Below are 19,571 nucleotides of genomic sequence, written 5' to 3'. Positions count from 1 at the left end.
AGCAGGAAGTCTGTATCCAAAAATCGAGCCTACAATTCATTCCTCAGTGCAGCAGAACTGTCAACTCTCGGCTTAGCTATGATGGAGGTAAAATCCTTTGGTGATATGAGGGTCATTGAAGTACAGCCTTATTACAATGAAATCCAATGTCTAAAAGTTGTTGTTATTTTGGGCTTGTACCATAGTAAGAGCCAAGATTTTAAACTCTACTAAATACAAAACAAGCAAACAAACAAAAAGACTTTATATATTTATGTTAATTTAAGAAAATACTAGTAGTGATATATTATTTTGAAATATACAGTTAATATGTTTGGAGTTATTTAAAATTTATATTGAGAAAAACGTATGCATTTTCAGTATTGCTGTAGAGAAGCACCTACATTACACAGTTAATTGATTGTTGTTTTACATCAAACAACTTTTATAGTACTCATTTTTGTTGTTATGATATTTTATAAATTTTAAGGAATATGACAAAAAAGATATTGTAGGTATTGAAGGGGGTGTCTCTGGGAGGAATTGGGGTACAAAAGGGAAACAAGAATGTGATTTAATTCTATTTACTTAAAACATGTTTTTAAATGTTAACAAATTCAGATAAATTGAAATCATGTAACTGTTCTCATCATAATGCAATAAAAGTTAAAAAATAAAAATAGGGCCAGGCAGTGGTGGCGCATGCCTTTAATCCCAGCACTTGGGAGGCAGAGGCAGGTGGATTTCTGAGTTCGAGGCCAGCCTGGTCTACAGAGTGAGTCCAGGACAGCCAGAACTACACTGAGAAACCCTGTCTCGAAAAACCAAAATAAATAAATAAATAAATAAATAAATAAATAAATAAATAAAAATAAATAAATAAATAAAAGACTGTAACATAAAAAAAAAAATCAGCAGGGTAAAATCCAGAGAACAGAGCATTGATAGGTGGAGAGAAATAACAACAAGGAATTTTTCTAAAATGTATTTGTTTTACATGTATAGGTGTTTTGTGTGTGTGTGTGTGTGTGTGTGTGTGTGTGTGTGTCTGTCTGTCTGTCTGTCTGTCTGTCTGCCTGATGTCCATGGAAGCCAGCATAAGGCACTGGATTCCTGGACTGGAGTTACAGATGGTTGTGATGAAACATGTGCTGCTGGGAATTGAACCCAGGCCCTTCTTAAGAGCAATAAGTGCTTTTAACCACTGAGCCATCTCTCCAGCCCCACAAGTAATTTCACCCATGTGGGTGACCAGATGGCTTAGCTAGTAAAAGTTGCCTGCCAGTATCAAGCCTGATGGCCTAATTTCGATGCTCTGAACCTACATGGCAGAAAGAGAAGTAACACCTGCAGGTTGCCCTTCCATTTCAACATATATACCATGGCATGCAAAATCATTTTCTAGTACACCAGAAAAGGAACGTTGCTGAAGGAGCCAGGCATTGAGAATAGGAAGGAACTTGTGTGTAAAGAGTTCCTGCAAAGATTGAGATATTAAGAGAGCTTGTAAGATACTATTTCACAACATATGGATGCCTCAGGTTAACCGTAAGGATGGGGCCTGACTACGGGAGCCATATTTGAGAGGAACTGGTAGATGAAAAGAACCTTTAGCTGGAAGCATTCGTTAGATCATAAAGCTGAGACTCACCTGAGAGGAGGAAGGTGCCGCTATCCTTGCACACTAACTCCCACTGGGGGCTTCGGAGTGCCTGCCTTTTGGAGCGCTCTGAGGTCGGCGGCTTGTAGGGCACTTGCAGGATGAAGTTGAGCAGGCGCAGCTGGCGCCTCTCCCAGTACTGCTGCATCTGCTGCAAGATCTCCTGGGCATGAATTCGTTCCTTATCGCACTGCCAGACCTGGGAAAGTTGTGTCTCAGAAACCACAACTGGCTAGTGGCTCGGGAAAGACAGCTCTAAAACTGGGCCTTGAGGATTGGGTTTGAGGCAGAATCTAGGGGCCTGAAGAGTGGAAGCCTCAGAGATGAAGGAGGAGTGGGACCAGCAAGCTTCAGGGATGTGCTGGCAGCAGCAGCAGCAATCAAACTATTAACACTTGGCCCAGTATTGTTGCTTCCACTGAGCAGCCTCCTGATGACTCCCACTGAGTAGAGTCAGCCTGTACTCCTTAGGGATCAAGTAAACATTGGCAGACATTGGTCAGTCTATGTGCCCACAGCTTTGAAGCTGTCACTCACTTTCTTCCACCAGGGGAAGCATTTAGTCAGATAAGGGTCTGGAACTGCCCCCCAAATACTCATCAGCAGATGGATAAGGGACTCTTCCTACCCTCCAGGACGTGACCCAGTCCCAACTCCCCTCTTACCTCCATGCTACCCACTCTCCCCAAAGCCCCAGGGACTGCTTTATAGGCCTTGGCTGGCTTTAGTACAAGTTTTTCACTTAAACCACCTCCATTCCTTCTTGTGAGCCCCACCTGATTGATTCGGTCTGCAAATTCCAGCAGTGGACAACTGAGCAGCTGGCCCAGTGTGAGGAGGTCCAAGCTTTTTAGAACACCCAGCCCTAACACTGGAAAAAGAAAGAGACCAGTCAGAACAACACTCAGCACATGGCTAAAACTGAGTGCATATCCCAGAGCTTATTTCTACCTTGAGCCCAGACCTGCTTGGACTGTATAGTTCAAGATCGGGAGTAAAACACAGAGTCTAGAACCCAGAGCCTAAGGTTCAAGGCACAACTCAACCCCAAATCTGAGACTAATCCCCATTGGTTAAGAGGATCCTGTGTTTTAATGAGCAAAAACAGAAAAGTGTTTCCCCTAGTTGAAATGAATTTAGCATATGTGGAACAATGTTTCTAGCAGGAGCAGCAGGGACTTGCTCCAAACTGTGGATTTTTTCCCCCAATCCCTCTCCCCTGTCTCTAACCAAGCACACCTCTCAAGAGAGATTGAGTATTAACATCCTGCAGCTGGAGGCTGCCCAACTTGATAAGCAAGGGCAGGAAGGCTCGAAACTCCTCTAGCATGCGCATACAGCGTTGTAGCACTGGACTTTGCTGCCCCAGGGCTGTGCCAAGCTTTGCAGCTTCTGTCAGCCAGGCATCAGTCTTCTCCCGGGCCATAGAAAGGTTGAACTGCGTCGAAAAGAACACTATGTCAGCCAGACACGCTCCCCACCTCCACCTGCCAACTTCTGCCCCAGGCGAGAGCTCCTAGGAGGAGTGTCAGCACCTTGCTAAAAGCCACACATTTCCACTCGCTGAAGTTTTCAGAGATGATCCGGTAAAGCCGCCAGATGCGCTGCTGCAGTACTATAGGTCGGTTCCCACAAGCGGGCGGAGACAAAGGCTTCAGGTGCCCTGCAGAACGTGGCTGGCTGAGACTTGGATTGTTGGGGGGAATGGATCAATCAAAAGCCCATAATGAACAAAAGTCCAGAAAAAAAAAAATAGATGAGGTGTGCCTATGTAAATCTCTCAGTTCAGAGCAATGATTTCAAAGAAAGGATTCCGGAGGAATCACCGTAAGTAGTAAAGTAAAAAGAGGAGAGTGGAAGCCCTACTCTCCCTCTCAATCCCAGCCACAGTGGACTGGATTAGCTCAGATGTGCACCAGGCACACTCCCTGTGGCGAGGGCCTTTGACCTGCAGTTCACTGTTTTATGGGAAACTCTTGCCACAGAGAACCAGCCACCACGCATACCATCACCACCTCCAACTCCAAAGGCTTGCTGCAGCAGTACCTTTTTCGTGAGGCCTATGCAGACTATCCCATAAAACACTGCTCTCTAACCAGCTGCAATTTTCAGACACTCTTGTTCTGCTGTTTCCCTCCCTGTGTCATTAACTACCACTTTCTAATATGCTATGTTGTCTAGTTATATTTGATAATTGTTTATCATCTCTCTTCTCTAGCTGCAATATTGGTTCCATGTCAAAAGATACTAAGCAAATAATGAATGAATGGTAAGTGAATGAACGCTCAGAAATTGAGGATAGTTATTAAATCATCAGGATCTAAAGTACTAGCATATTTTTACAAAAACTAGGATTAGGTGAGGAGCTGGGAACAGAAGGAAGTGCACACACTGCTATGCAGTTCCCTGGGCCTAGCATTGCATGGCCCGAGTCCTCTACCCTGCTTTTCCTTCAACAATCTAAACTCCTAACAGGAAGGGTTGAGTCTATGGCTGAACGTCAGCTAGAATATGAACTAATGGCTTCTTAGTGTTCTGAAAAAAAAAAAAAAGTTCCCGATAAAGGAGGGTTCTAGAGTTCTAGAGCATCTTCTACCCCACCTCGCCCAAAGGCCCAGTTGATAGCTGACTAAGGAGCAACTCACAATGCACCCTCTCAAGACATAAGTGACTGCATGTGGGAAAAGAGCCCATGCAGAAGGGAAGCAGCCTAGGGGGGCACCTGTAGAGAAAGCTGCTCTCAGAGCAGCGGCTCTGCCCTGATCTGTCCCTGTGGAAGACAAACTCTCACCAGCCTTTTTTCTAGATATGCTGGCTGGAGGCAGTGGTCAGCAACCACATCAAGATCTTATCTCTGCTATGTTTACCTATGACCTGCTGCCTAGAATAGGACAACACTGACCGAGGCTACACACAAGTTACATTGTTACAATGAGTGCACACATTTCTTCTGAATCAGCATTTCAACTCTGGCCCCATCACATTCTAATGAAACATTAAGCTGTTTGCTTTCCACACCAGGCTGTGAACTCCCTGTATCCACTAACATAACAGCTGAGACATAGAACAAATGAGGCTTTTGCCCTCCAATATTTGTAAAAGAGAGCAGGGAAGGTATATGATTTCCAAGGCTTGCTGAGAATCACAAAAGACACAAGCTGGCAAGTCCCAGCCCTTATCTTAGATGGAGGGTCCATCCCAGGGTAAAAATAAAGACAATGACAATCAGTACCAGTGAAGGTGTGGTAAGTATAGCATAGGGCATTGAAGTTATTGAGTGTGTTCAGGAACTGATGCTCCAAGGCACCAAGCTGTTGCTCAGTGCTCCTCTGTTCTTGTGAAGGATCCATAAAGGGACCAGACAGTGCCTTCGCTAGCAGGCCTTCCAGCTCTGCCAATGCTGCTGACATCAGCTGCTGCAGCCTGGGCACAATGGCATGTCGCTTGCTGAGCAGGAACTCTGAAACCTGGCTTCTCTCAAATTGAAATGCCTCCCATAAATCTAGAAGCTGTGGAGCAAGCAGAGGACAATTGAGATGTGGTTATAGAGGAGGGAGGCCAGGAGAGATTGAATGAGTCCTTATATTGTTCTCTTACCGCGATGTCTAGCGTCTCATTCTCAGCAATGAAAAGGACACAGTGGTTTCGGATGAGGTCATGGAGTGATCGGACATATTCCACTCGCTCCTCTAGCTGGCAGTATTGCTCATTGGCTTCATTCAGCTGCAGAGGTGACAGCATGAGACCAGCACCCCAACAACTCTGCCTACCTTTTTGGACTCAGTCTCAAGAGCAAATCCCATCTTCCAGAGCTGGCATCTAGAAGCTCTAAACCCAGCTCCAGCCTTTGAACCATTAGAGATCAGGAGGACTTTCTAGGATCAGACTTGCTTTTGACTCAGGTCTTAAAGGAAGTCTAGTTCTTATCTCCCAGACCTGATGACAGGACAATACATCCCTCACGGATCGACTGTCCCATCCCTCACGGATCGACTGTCCCAAGATACAAAGACACATCTTTGAAAGCAGTGGTTCTTAACCTTCCTAAAGCTGCGATCCTTTTAGTCCCTCATGTTGTGGTGACCCCCAACCATAAAATGTTTTTTGTTGCTTCTTCATAACTGTAATTTCACTGTTAAGAATCATAATATAAATATCTGATATGTGATCCCTGTAAAAGGGTTGTGTAAAGGTGGCATGACCCATATGTTGAGAACTAATGTCTTAAAGCAAGATTCTCTCTTGTTTCTTCAGAGTCTGCTTCTGATTGGGGGAAGCAGAGCAACACATAAACAGGGCAAGAATCAACAAGGACAGATGACAGAATGCAAGCATGGCTTATTATTGTCAAACCCCAGAAAGAACTCAACAAAGATCTAAATAAGAGTATGCTGAGCCTCTGCGCAGGCTGGGCACTGGATAGATATGAGGAAGAAATGGTGAGGAAAGCTTACTTTCTGGGAACACTGTGCAATGGCATGGATGTCCGAGCTGATGGTTTGGAAAACCTGCAAGAACTTTGTCAGTTCTGTCATCAGCTGCTTATTACGGCTCCAGCATTCATTTTGTACTTGTTCAAGAATGTTCTTCCTCAATTTTTTTAACTTGGATCCTGGAAATGAAAGTATATGGTGTTAGGGGATGTGTAGAAGTAAGCATATAAAATTAATATACAAGAGAAAATGAGCAAGACAGAAAGTTTCCTCATAATATGACAATAGAGGTAAGCATATAGACATAAAGGGACAATCACAGGGGTTCTCATAGTGTGATAAATCCTCTGAACTGCCTGGAGCACCCAGTCCTGCATAGTGAAGGGAGTGGGCCCTGAGAAGGCCTGAGGAGGCCTCTGCAGAAGAGGGTATTGAACTGAATCCATGAAGAGTCCTAACACTTCAAGCAACATGGAAGTGAACATTCATGAAGCCTTGTCTGTGTTCCTTTGGAACCTTTCTTCTAGCAGAGGGGACACCAAGAAGAGGATTAAAGCTGCCTTTTTCTGTTTCTTTTTGTTTAGTTTGGTTTGGGCTTTTTGAATACATGGTCTTACTCTCATCTTCCACCAAGCCTAGCATATCTTTTGCCTTTGCAGATTTAAGAAAAGCAGTTGGGATGGATATAGGGTTAGAAGATAATCTACCCTTAAAAATAAGAATAAATTCATTGTCTCAGGAAGCAGGAATAAAGGGGCTATAGTGATGTGTCAGATGGATAAAGGTACTTGTCAGCAAGCCTGACAGCCTGAGTTCAATCCTCAGCACCCACAAGATGGAAGGAGAGAAATGATCCTCTTGAATGTCCTCTGACTTTCACACCCACACATTCATGCTTGTGCATATATGCACCATGACATGTGAGTACAAACACACAAAACAAATATATAATTTTTAAAATTTTTATTACTTTTAATTGTATGGTGTGTTTGTATGTGTGTGTGTGTGTGTGTGTGTGTGTGTGTGTGTGTGTGTGTGTGTGGTTGGTTGGTTGGTTGGGGCATGTGCAAGGAATCATAGGTGCCAGAGGAAGCCAGCTAAATTTGATTTCCTGGATGTATACATGTGATACTGGGAACCAAACTCAGATCCTCTGAACAGCAGTACACATGCTTCACCACTAAGCTATCTCTCCAGCCCCAAGTATATTTTTTTACAAAGAAGGCAGGAATAATATTCATATGATATAATTCATTGATTCCTAAGATCTCACTAGTTATAAAAGTTATCGCTATTTTAAATACTCTAAAAAGAAATAAACTCTGACATGATGCAATGCTGTAAGAACTTCTCAAGTTTAGTTGTGTTAAAATAGGCATAGGATATCAAAATGCAGTGTAAAGATATATACCACAAATCCAGTACTGAGTACTTATTATATGTCAGATATTATTTTAAGTACTTCACATGCATTAATTTACTTTACCCTCAAAAACTCCCATTGAGTAAGTACTGTTGTTTATGTTTATTTTATGAGTAAGCACATAAAGGCTCAGAGAGGTTAACTGTACTTGGTCCACATTATGCAATGTAGAATAATGATTCATACTTAGAGAGCTTCACTTTGCTCCATTATAGTTCAGGTTACAAACATAATACAGAGTTAGACATGTATACATGTAGTCTGTGGTATACACATATATCATACATATAATATTATAATTTTATTTTAGTGTATATACTGTAGTGGGTTGGACTGGTGTTGCTATATATTCAAATGCTAAATACTGGCCCCAAGATCTGGTTGGCCCCAGATGGGGAGAACCTTATATACACCAAATGATATTATATAACCTTGCTCCCCAAGTTACCTTAGGGTCCCTTATTTCCAACACAGAAACTGCACCCAGGCCCAGTGGGATAAATGTTCTGCTAACACACACACACATACACACACACACACACACACACACACACACACATACACACACACACACTGATAAAAGGCTAAAGCCTGTGGTTGGGCAGTAGATAGAGGCAGGCAGGTTTTCAGTTACCTGGCTGGGGTTGCAAGTAGAGAGAGGAGAGGGAGAAGAGAGGAGACTAACAGAAGAGGAGGCCACCATAAGAGGAAATGGACCATGAGCACGTAGCCAGGCGAACAGCGAGTAACAAGGGACATATGGCTGGGATATACGTTAAAATAGCACCAAACCTGCCCAGTCTAGGTTTACAGCTCATAAATAAAACATCTGGATCATGTGTCTTTTATACAGGCTAGCTAGGATTTGTAATTCTGTTTACTATATACTATAAAATGTTAAATAGAAAGTAAACCCACTGACCTCCTATTAGCATCTATGCAACTGGTAGGTAGAATAGTGAGTTTGGAGGGCAAACAATTGAGATCCATTGTGAATGGCACTTTCAGAGACTTGAAAAGAGGATACAAGAGAACTAGGCACCAGGAGATAAATCTGATGAAACCTACCAAGAAGGAACTTTTGAAGAGCATCTGTGCTGAGCAGAACACCTCCCTTGGTGGTGATGCCCACCAGGCCATTGAATGCTGCTGCTGTGGTAACAGGAGGACCATGTGGGAGTGCAGCAGTGCTGTCACATGACATGAAGGAGCAATGGTGTGATCAAGTGTCAGGGCTCCTTGCATCCAAGAGCTGAGTGGAGATGAAGTGGAAAATATTTGAGTGATATTGAAAGGGAGAAGAAAGGCAAACACTTGGTCTTAAGGGGTGTGGTGTATTTCTACCTTTCTCTGTTCAAGTGAGTTTGGAAAGGAAAGGAACAGAATTAACATCAAGGATAGTCAGCTAGAAGACTGAAGCAGACAGAGAATAAGAGGAAATAATAAGTCAATGTCTACCTCAGTCACTTGTAGAAATAGTTAAAAATAAAGCAAAAAAAAAAAAAAGGGAGAAATAATTTGTTTTTCTTCCTGTAATCCCGCATGACACATTAGCCTGCCCTGGTTATAAAGCTGAGCATCTTACATCACAAAGCAAGTGAGAAACAGAGCTAGGACACTAGGACACTGAACTCTGAACTTGAAGTGGTCAGTGGATCCTGGAGTTTACAAACTAGAAAGAAAATAAAGACTCCTGGGACAGTGCCAAAGAAAAGCTTGTCCAAACCGGGGCCAGTAGAGAAAATGAACCAGTCCTGCTTTGCTAGAAGAAACCCCTGCCTTAAGATGGAAGCCTCATTGGCCCATAAAAACTCATGAGGTCTGTGCATTCATCCAGTAAGGAGCAATAGCTGGGATGACAGGTGGGTGCTCCCACAAAAGGCTCCCACCTTCATAAAGAAAGCAGGCCTCGGTGGTGCTGGTGGTGGTGGTGGGTCTGTCTGTCTGTCTGTATGTATGTCTGTGATGAGTCCAATATTTACTCCTGTAAATAGGTACAATGGTTGAGCCTGTGTGAGGATCAAAACAGTCTCCGTATTTCCTAAGGAAACAAAGCAATGGTTTCCTAATTTACCCCACCATAAGCTTCTGTGAGGCCAGCTAGCTCATAGCTAGTACATGACAGCATAAACCATACTTCCCACTGGAAGGAAGAAAAAGTAGAGGGGAGATGAAAAAAAGAGATTATAAGCCAGAGTTCTCAGTTCCAGGAATATCAATAATTGTCCTTGACCTAGTAGAGTGTGATGTGACATGAGGGCTTGGAGTGAGGGAGCAAGCCTCTAATGTGAACATTTGGAAGGAAGAAGCAGGCAGACCTTGGATTTCTTCTGGTCTACAGTGTGAGCTCTAGGACAGTGAGAGAAACCCTGTCTAGAAAATACAACAACGGGCTAGAGAGAAAGCTCAGTGGTTAAGAGCACTAACTGTTCTTCCAGAGATCCTGAGTTCAATTCCCAGCAACCACATGGTGGCTCACAACCATCTGAAATGAGGATCCAATGCCCTCTTCTGGTGTGTCTGAAGACAGTGACAGTGTACTCACATACATAAAATAAATAAATCTTTTTAAAAAAGAAAATGCAACAACAACAATAACAAAATGAAACAAAAAGAAAAGTAGATAGACTGAAGAGGGAACAACAGACCAAAGTGTTCTTTTATATATATATATTTATTTATTTATTATATGTAAGTACACTGTAGCTATCTTCAGACACAGCAGAAGAGGGCATCAGATCTTATTATGGTGGTTGTGAGCCACCATGTGGTTGCTGGGACTTGAACTCATAACCTTCCAAAGAGCAGTTGGTGCTCTTCCCCGCTGAGCCATCTCACCAACCCGACCAAAGTGTTCTTAAGTCCCACTTTTATATGGAACTTTGGGAAGAGGCCTCCTTAAATGGTTCCCTGTGTTGATAGTAAACAGTCACCACATAGTAAAAATTGTAATGTGTTGTGTTGTGGCAGAAAGGAGATGAATCCAATATTTACAAGTCCTTCTGACCCAAATGACTGGAGATACCACAGATAGCAGAACATTGATCCCACTGAGCCTAGATGCAGTTTCTGTGTTGGAAATAAGGGATCCTAAGGTAACATAGAAGTGGTCAGCTAAGACAAGTGACAAACCCAAGAAACAAGAAAAAGACTTCATTAAACTCCCAAAGAGCTGCCATGGCAAAAGGAGCCATGGTTGTGCTGATTCAGCAAAGGTCAGGGCTGGAGAAATGGCTCAAAGGGTTAAGAGAACTTTCTGTTCTTGTAGAGTACCAAAGTTTGTTTCCCAGAACCCATGTTGGACATGACACCAGCTCCCGGGAATCCAATGCCCTCTTCTAGCCTCTGCTGCCACTTACATACCCTACATACCCTGAACCCTGCACACTGTGCACCACACACACACACACACACACACACACACCTGCACACTGTGCACCACACACACACACACACACACACACACACACACACTCACACGCGCGCGCACGCACACACACACATTTAAACAGAAAAGGAAAAATGCACACAGAACACACCCCAGCTATACCAGCCAACAATATAACAGCACCAGAATCATCAATGTCAAGAGGGACAGGACCAGGCAAGGAAATGTTATACTCCATGTAGATATTGTATAACCTGGTGGGCTACCCTGGTGCCAGGGTTCCTATGGAAACAAAATGGAGCAGAGAATACTTGAGAATAAAAATCAGTGGTGTTAAGAATTCTGAACTGGCCAAGTATTCAGAACAGACTGAGCTGGACCAGAATGGCTACTGTGAGTGACGAGTCCTCATTAACTGGGAAGAGTGTGCTCCTTTGCCACTGTCCACAAAGGTAGGACTACAGTGTGAGGCAGGAACAGAGAGGAACTTCTCATGCATCCAGATAGATGGTGGTAGAAATTTTAGCACCATTATACTCAAGAAATAGGTATCCTAGATACCCAAGACTCTCTATGAAAAAATCCAAGCTCAAGTTAAGCTTCTTAGTCATATTTGGTTTGACCTTTCTTTATAAGAATAGAAATGTTTTCATTAACTGGAAAATGATTCTTAATGAATATAGGGAATTCCAAACTGGAATCCAGGAAAGCCAAAAAGAGCCATACTTTTGATGACAAAAAGAAGTGGCTAGGAGCTAGAGCTTTGGAAGGCTCCAAAGGTACAAAGAGTGGCCTGAACCAAAGGTTCCTAGAGGATATTCTAGCCCCATGGCAACCCATGTGTGTGGATGTAAGGAAGGAAGACTGCCATGCACACTTTGTATGACAGCAGTTTGAGGCAAAAGCTTCATGGAAGCCAGTCTCCTGCAATGTCTCCTGGCACCCCTAGCTCAGAGGTAGCCCAGATATGTCCTTGCAAACTCGCATGCTAGGTGACCACCAAGATATGATTTTAATAGCTAGACAAAATTGGACATTGCTCTCTGACCTTTACCAATGTTCCAACATCTTAGCCAAACCCTGGCCTGGAATTTTGTAAAAAATGTTACCCATCCAGACTAATTGCCTCCGGCATTGTGGGTAGGGCATTGAAGTTTACAAGAATGGGAGATTTATCCCAGAGCAAGGTAAAGTAGAATCCTCCCTCATTCTCAGTCACTGCAGCTGAACCACTCCTAGAAATTAGCAAGAAAGAGACAGTCTCTACTAGCCCAGAAGATTAGCATAGTGGGCATTTTACCTAGGATGGGCGGGACCTTGAGCAGAGTGTGTGTGTGAGACAGTGTGCAGCATTGAGCATTCGAGATTGAAGATTCGAGATTCGAGCAGGAGACTGGCTTCTACCCTCCTGGCTGGCACACCCACAGCCCCCCCCCCCCCCCCCCCCCCCCCCCCCCCCCCCCCCCCGCCCCAGGATTCCGGCCAGGCCCATGTGGCCCGAGCATGCTTGGAGCCCGGGGGCTGGGGGTGCTGCACCAGTACAGAGGAGATGGCTGCTGTTTTAGGCCCAGTATGTTTCAGGTGGCCTCAGATGTACCTCGACTACTGAGCTGCCAGATTTTTCATTCCTCATTTGCAATGACTGTAAAAGTCTGATGCCATTTTTAAGAAATATATTCAAATCCTGCACTTCCTTGTATTGTGTCTGCCATTATTTCTTCACCTACGCCTTGTCGACCTGACTAGGACCCCGTTTCTCCCGCGGGAGGGAGGCCCAGACTGGCCGGCCTGAGGCAGAAGACATAGGGAAGACAAGAAACACTTACTCAACTCTTCTTGAACTTCACGGCCACTCAGGAGCAGCAACTTGCCTTTTGTCAGTAACTCGACAGGCATCTTGGAGACACGTTCCTGCCACTTTTTCAGCTGCCTTACCAGTTGTACATAGTCACCAATAGGAGAGCCTCTCAGGTCCTCTAGCTTCTGAGAGTTCCAGGCTTTCAGGAACTCATAGATGTCTTCTACCCACTTGTGTTGATTGCAGAATTCCTGCACCTCCTGCCTCATGTCCTATGGGCAAATAAGATGTGCAAAGCAGAAGTCAGCAGCTGTGATGGGAACTGGCAGCCAGCAGCCCATTTCTCCAACCTCTGCTCTCACCTCTAAGAGTTCCTGTTGTACAGCCAGTGCCTGTTGTATTGCAGCATTCTTATCCAAGTCCTCCTGTACATGATCATAATTGGGGTGCAGAAACTGACCCCGTAACTTGTGCCCACAGACTTCCAGGACATTATTAGTTGCATGAGATTTCCAAGGCCACACGTATCCTACACTAGGGCCACAGAAAAGGTGAACGGCATCGCTGGGCTTTCCATGAAACTTGGGCATCAGGAATTCTGCATTTGAGTCCTGGTCTTTGTTGTCTAGTGGAACACAGGATGTAACAGTCCATGAACACTCTGTAAAGCCCTACACAAACCTTCTTTCTACCATGAATGCACACACTAACCACACACTATGTTCCTAGTCCCTGCTTTTGAATGAGTCTATACATATATCATCAGCGTTAATTAAAACAGTACAGCAAATCCATGGGAGGAACAGATCAGCCAGAACTCACATGCTGATAATAGAATTTGTGTACTGTAGGCAGAAAGGGAAATTATTACAACTTATTAAGTGAGTTTCAAAGTAATTAAGAGGTGAGAAAAGCAAAAGTACTATAGGCTGAACATCTAGAGTCTGGCTAACTGGCACATCTCCTAACAATATCTTCTCTGACTCAGCTTCTCCTGGCTCAGCTGTCAAACCGTCTTCTCTAACACTGCTCTCTGACCCTGAAACTTTCCCTCCTTTTCTCCAACTTAATTCTGAATTGAAAGCTCAGATGAATCTAATTGTCAGAACCTACATCACATAGGCTGTCTAGCTGCAAGGAGAGTGGGAAGTGCGCTTTAGGAGTATTCTACCCTCTACAGAACAGAGAAAGAGAGAGACGGGTGCATGTTGATGGAATATGCCAAGAAATTATCCTTGGGCCTGGATTTTCCCAGTAACATTTTAGGAACTGGTTAATCGTCAGTGTCAGTATTTTGTAAAAAAAAAAAAAAAAAGGCATGTCAGCAGGAACAGTTGAGAGCTCACATCTCAAAACTACAAGCAGAAGGCACACTAGGAAGGGTGGGAGACTTCTGAAGCCTCAAAGCCTGTCTTCATGACATTCCCTTCAAGGACTACACTGTAGTATGATTTATTTTGTGTGCCTAGTCCTTCAAAGGACCATGTGCCCTTTAGAGTTGGTTGCCTCTAAGAATTTTTGGATCTAAGAAAAGCCTGCAGATGCTGAGACAGAGGAATAGGATTAGGGTCAGAGAATAATAGGGTCCAGCTGGCAGAAGAGGGGAAGTTCCAGGAGATAAAGAGTAGGGTCAGAGAGCAGGGCTAGAGAAGACAGTTGGTGACAGTTGAGCCTAGAATGAGCCAGAGAAGATATCACTAGGAGACAGTAGCAGAAAAGAGAAACGAACTAAAAAGCTACACCATACCTCTCATTCCATCCCAAATAGTTCTACCAACAGAGGAGCAAGTATTCAAGCATACAAGCCTATAGGTGTTGGGAACCATGAGAGCCTTGAGATAAACATCTTGCCCCAGCTAACTGAGAACCCTGAGATTAACATCCTGCCTGACAATCACAAGGATGAGAACCCTGAGATTAACATCCTGCCTGACAATCACAAGGATCCGGCTTGGCCCTGAAAAAAGAACATTCACGGAAATCCACCCCCTCCCCACCTGTCACCCTGGAGCTCAACCCCAGAAGATTTTGTAACCTCCCATCTCCCTCCTTCCTCTTCCCCTCCCCTCCAAGATTTTTGCTTTAAATATGCTCAGCTCCACTAAGTAAACGACTCTTGACAAGCAATGCTTCCTTGAGTCCTGTCTTCTCTCTCGCCCGTTCTTATTCCAGGTTGTGGTCCTCCTCGCTCCCCCGAATAACTTGGCCTGCAGGTCAGGTCATATAGGAGCCATTCTTTTCCAAACCAACACACAGACACATGAAGTCTACATTCAAGGTCAGCCTGGTCTATAAGTTGAATTCCAGGTTGTTACCCTATCTTGAAACACCAAAAAATAGGGAGGCAGAGGCAGGCGGATTTCTGAGTTCGAGGCCAGCCTGGTCTACAGAGTGAGTTCTAGGACAGCCAGGGCTACACAGAGAAACCCTGTCTCCAAAAAACAAAAAAGAAAAAAGAAACACCAATAAATAAATAAATAAATAAATAAATGAATAAATAAAAGTAATATCAAGATGTATTTTCTTTCAGATGGTTGACAAAATTGAGATTTTGGGCAGGAGAGATGCCTCAGTGGTTAAGAACACTAGCTGCTCTTGTAGCAGGCCAGGGTCAATCAATTCCTTGCACCCACATGGCAGCTCACAACTGTCTGTAAACTCGGGCTTCAAAAGATACAGCACCCTTGCAAGACACCAATGCACAAATCATTTTTAATTAAAGTTTTTTTTTTTAAAGTGAGGATTACTATCTCAAAGCTTCGAATTTCCTTATCATAAATAACACAGCCAAATGAGCTAAAGCAGAAGTTGAGCAAGCAGAGTTCATCTGACAAGCACACATTAGGATAGTAATAAAATTTAACAGAAAATAAAGTGCAAGAGATAATGGAAAAAACCTGGAATTTGAGGTGAATGTACTGGCTGACTCTCTTGTCTACTTCCTATGCCATTTGCAGTCTACATGTGCCCCCTCCCCTCAATTCAGACTTCCTATCCCATCTCAGCCCCTTTCAATACCTTCAGAATACAGGAGATCTCTGGAGGTCCTCAGGTCTATAGACTGTACTACCTTCACATGAGGAGACAGACAAGGAACAGAAATAGAGAAACAATAAAATTCTAACCAGGCTGAGAACTTCAGATTCCATAGAGGATAGGACTAGGAATTCCAAGAGCCCACCCTCTGCCCAAGTCAGAAACCTTTAGGGCAGAGGTCTTGATAGACTGCAGGCTCTTAACAAGACTCTGGATTATAGATTCAACACGGGGCATAGGAGACAACTGGCCATTGTCATCAAAGACCAGCTGTGATAAGAAAAAGGGGTTTTGTCTTGGGGCCTGTAAAAGAAGGACCAAGAGGGGTTGAAGGGTCAGATGAAAGTGCACACCCCACCCCCATATGGTCTGGTTTCTGATGGCCTTCCCACCCCAGCTACCACCTCACTTGCAGAGCATTGGCTATAAAGGAAGATATTTCATCTTCTAAGATGGATACAAGGTTCTGACAAATCATGTAGTCAATCAGGCGGGCAAACTTTCCCAGCTTCAACAACCATGTTTCAGCCTGCTTCAGCTTCTTCTCCAGATGTCTGCACAGTGTCCTCTGAAGGTAGATGGAGCCTTGGCTTTTCCTGATCCTGTTCCAGTTTTGCACTCGCTCCTGCAGGCCCTGTTGCATTTGATATGTGTCTTCATGAATCTTTCAGAGTAGAAAGGAGAAACATACTGAAGGCAAAGAATGGGAAGTGAAGCAGCTACTTATTGGCTCCTGCAAACAATGAGGCCTTGGTGTCTAGAACCTAGAACATAGACATGCATGTGCAAGGCTTCTTTTTACTAGAGACTGACGCCATACACTTTTAAATGACTTGAGAAAACACGTAAGAGAATTTATATATGGAGGACACATGTGCTAACGTGACAGGCCAGGCCTATCAATGGAAAGAGCACAGGATAAGGCAGCAGACCTTGGTGGTACATACCTGTAATACCAACATTTTTAAGATATAAGCAAGGAAATCAGGAGCTAAGGGTCAGCCTGAGTTATGAGACTACACCTCAAGACAAACACACAAACCCAGGATAGGACCCAATTAGAAAAAGTTGAATATAAGTCATAGAGAGTGTCACAAGGCAAAGAGTAGATAAACATTGCATGACCAAAGCCAGCAATGATTGCAGGATTTGGACTCTAACCATTAAGTCTGGATTTAATGGAGCCTGCTGAGAAATATAGTCACCTTATACTGTATTACAAACTTTATGGGAACTGTCATATAGACTTTCATTTGAAGGGAAGTTGGTGTGAGGAGTCTCTTTATGGGTTCTTCTCGGTCTAGGAAGATTTTAAACTGACAAAGGCTGTTTTCAAGTTTCTGCATTTGTCCAGTTGGGAAACCTAAGAGAGGAAAGCTATGTTTGGCCACACAGAAATAATGGTCAAGACTCTCTTGTTCCTTGTCATGCTCTCCTGAGCTTGTGACTAGAGCTGACTGGTGTCTGTGCATTATATTTCTGTTCTGTAGGAATTCAGGTCTCAGTGTTCTAAGAATAAGTTGAGCCCAAAGCAAACACATTCTCAAAACTGGGGAAGTGTCATCTTCTTTTCTTTACTGATACCCTCAAGGCCTAGTATTTCACACTTCGTAGCCCTTCATAGTTTGGTACAGTGGTTCAGAATCTTTCTATTGCTGTGACCCTTTGATGCAGTTCCTCACATTGTGGTGGCAGTGTGACTTCACAATTATAATTTTCCTACTGTTATAAATCATAATGTAAATATCTGATATGCAAGATATCTGGTATGCAGCCCCTTTGGGGGTCACCACCCATAATCATTACATTATCTAAAATGCTGTAAAACCTACCCACTCTACTGCAAGATCCTTGAGGGGAGAGTCTCCATCATACCTTTCAGGTTTTTCTTTTTCCTTTGTTTGACCTAATATTTGGTATAGAGTAGTTCCATTGTAAATGTTTCAAGGAAGACTGTAATGTCTTCCATTAAAAGGACCGCCCCGGTTGCTAATCAGCAAAAAGCCTTACAAATGACAATAATAATTACTACTGAAAAACATAATCAGTATACAGTTTTAAAATACCAGTACTAGTCACAATAACTTGGAGGTTATAATTCTTTTAAACCTGTTAAACATAATTCAACATCTATTCCTAATTTTAAAAACTCTTAGCAAATTGAGTAAGAGAGAGCCATAAAAAACTTTTTTCTTTAATGTCTCAAAACTATTTTAACTCTTCATGGTGCTATGTTTTAATGGGCAGTAGAATACCCATTAAAATAATGCACTTATTCAGCACTAATTAACATCTTGGTTTGCATAGTTTGGTGCCCAGCTGCAGGATGCTTGAGTTCACATCCCCCATCCCTGCCTCCGGAAGGTGACCATGGCAGAGAAAGGTTTCATTCTGTTCCATGCAGCAGCAGACAAAGTGGCTCTAATGCTTGTCTTTTAGTTTTTATTTTATTTTATTTTATTTTTTGGAGGGGAAACTGGGAAAGGAGATATCATATGACATGTAAATAAAGAAAATATCAAATAAAAATAAATAAAAAAATAAAAATTAAAAAAGTAAACTGAAAACTTTTGTTTTCTTACAATTGATATAGAATTTACAGTTTTAATGTATAACAACATTGTGAGAGGAGGAAAAACTTTACACACCAGTGAACACAACACTCTGACTCCAGACATGTAGAGGTTTTTTTCATGTACACCAAACACTTCTTTGGCAAACTAAAAGTGTATATCCCATAGCTTAACCCTCATAATATCTGGAAACAGTCTTGTGTCCCTCTGATTAAAGGCACAGACCACAGGACTATCTTCCACTTCAGAAGGCAGTCACAGTGGGTGGTGTTAGTCCATTTGTTTTACTTTAATGGATTACTTGGAGTTGGGTAATTTATAGAGAACAAAAATTGATTTTCTTACAGTTGTGGAGCCTGAGAACAGGCTTCTTTTCACATCCTCCAGATGAGAGGAAAGCTATGTTAAGGGAAAAAGTGGAAGGGCTAAGAAGGTGAGGGAGGCAGAGGCAGAACCCTCATGGCCCTATTACCTTCCAAATGTTCCATCTCCTAATACTGCCATAATGACACCTGGTTTAAATACCAAACAAAAACATAACCATAGATCACAGACAAGAGGCAAAAACCAGACAAGACAGCCCAGACTATTAGACAGGGATGTGGACCTCAGATACAAAGTAGTCAGTTAGGGAAGATTCCATCACTGTATGCATCTACTAGCCATTGAGGCTTGCCATAGGCTCAAAGATAATCCCAGAAGCATGAAAGGTTAGGATTCCAGTTCTTAATTTCCTTAATGCTTTGATTTCTTCATGTTAGTATAAACACCAGACAAAACAGACACTGTTAACATACTTTCTCCATTCTGGTCTTAGGCCAGGAACAACCTTTAGGGAAAGTTAGAGTCCCAGCTTTTGCTCGCTTGTTTGTTATTGATCCATCTATTGCAGAATAGAAACTATTGTTGCTAAGGAGAAAATTCTGTCTAACCCAACAGCAGGGGTCTCAGAAGTAACTTAACTAAGAGAAGGATGAAATTCTGGAGAGCCTGGAGTTGGACAAAAGGCTCACAATAACATGGAGCCTCTTACCAGGTGAAGAATGGATGTACGGAGATGCAGAAAGTGACAGAGCACTCGGAGAGCCTTGCGATTCTCTTTGGCTATTGCCTTCTGCAGGTCCACCAGATCATAGCACTTGTCTAGCTCCTTGGGTAGCCAGGACACAGAATGAAACTCCTGAAGAAGCCTAGAATCAAGAAATAAGCTAGTGAGACAGGTGTCCTAGCCATCCCTCTTTCGACACCTTTGAACTCTTTCCAACCCAGTTCAGCTCAGAC

At 43.1% G+C, this 19,571-nt stretch overlaps 1 protein-coding gene across 5 annotated transcripts in view; it reads right to left on the bottom strand.

The window, feature by feature from the left end:
• Dnhd1 (dynein heavy chain domain 1) overlaps nt 1-19,571 on the bottom strand; it is a 62,664-nt gene that overhangs the window by 31,586 nt on the left and 11,507 nt on the right. For 3 of the 5 annotated variants that reach the window (XM_031387751.1, XM_031387755.1, XM_031387753.1), the window contains exons 6-18: nt 19,324-19,480; nt 16,127-16,381; nt 15,883-16,020; nt 15,700-15,751; nt 13,044-13,306; nt 12,710-12,953; nt 6,094-6,251; nt 5,237-5,362; nt 4,872-5,148; nt 3,175-3,302; nt 2,879-3,077; nt 2,416-2,510; nt 1,631-1,838 (exon numbers count right to left, since the gene is read on the bottom strand). In XM_031387751.1, coding sequence (XP_031243611.1) covers nt 1,631-1,838; nt 2,416-2,510; nt 2,879-3,077; nt 3,175-3,302; nt 4,872-5,148; nt 5,237-5,362; nt 6,094-6,251; nt 12,710-12,953; nt 13,044-13,306; nt 15,700-15,751; nt 15,883-16,020; nt 16,127-16,381; nt 19,324-19,480 — 2,300 coding nt within the window. Of the gene's footprint in view, nt 1-1,630; nt 1,839-2,415; nt 2,511-2,878; nt 3,078-3,174; nt 3,303-4,871; nt 5,149-5,236; nt 5,363-6,093; nt 6,252-8,563; nt 8,748-12,709; nt 12,954-13,043; nt 13,307-15,699; nt 15,752-15,882; nt 16,021-16,126; nt 16,382-19,323; nt 19,481-19,571 lie in introns of those variants that run through there. The other 2 variants (XM_031387752.1, XM_031387754.1) reach the window with 2 other exon arrangements.

This window comes from Mastomys coucha, unplaced genomic scaffold, assembly GCF_008632895.1.
Source record: "Mastomys coucha isolate ucsf_1 unplaced genomic scaffold, UCSF_Mcou_1 pScaffold21, whole genome shotgun sequence".
Taxonomy (NCBI): Eukaryota; Metazoa; Chordata; class Mammalia; order Rodentia; family Muridae; genus Mastomys; species Mastomys coucha.
The sequence above is the reverse complement of the archived record's forward strand: the minus strand, read 5'-3'. Positions and strand labels throughout refer to the sequence as shown.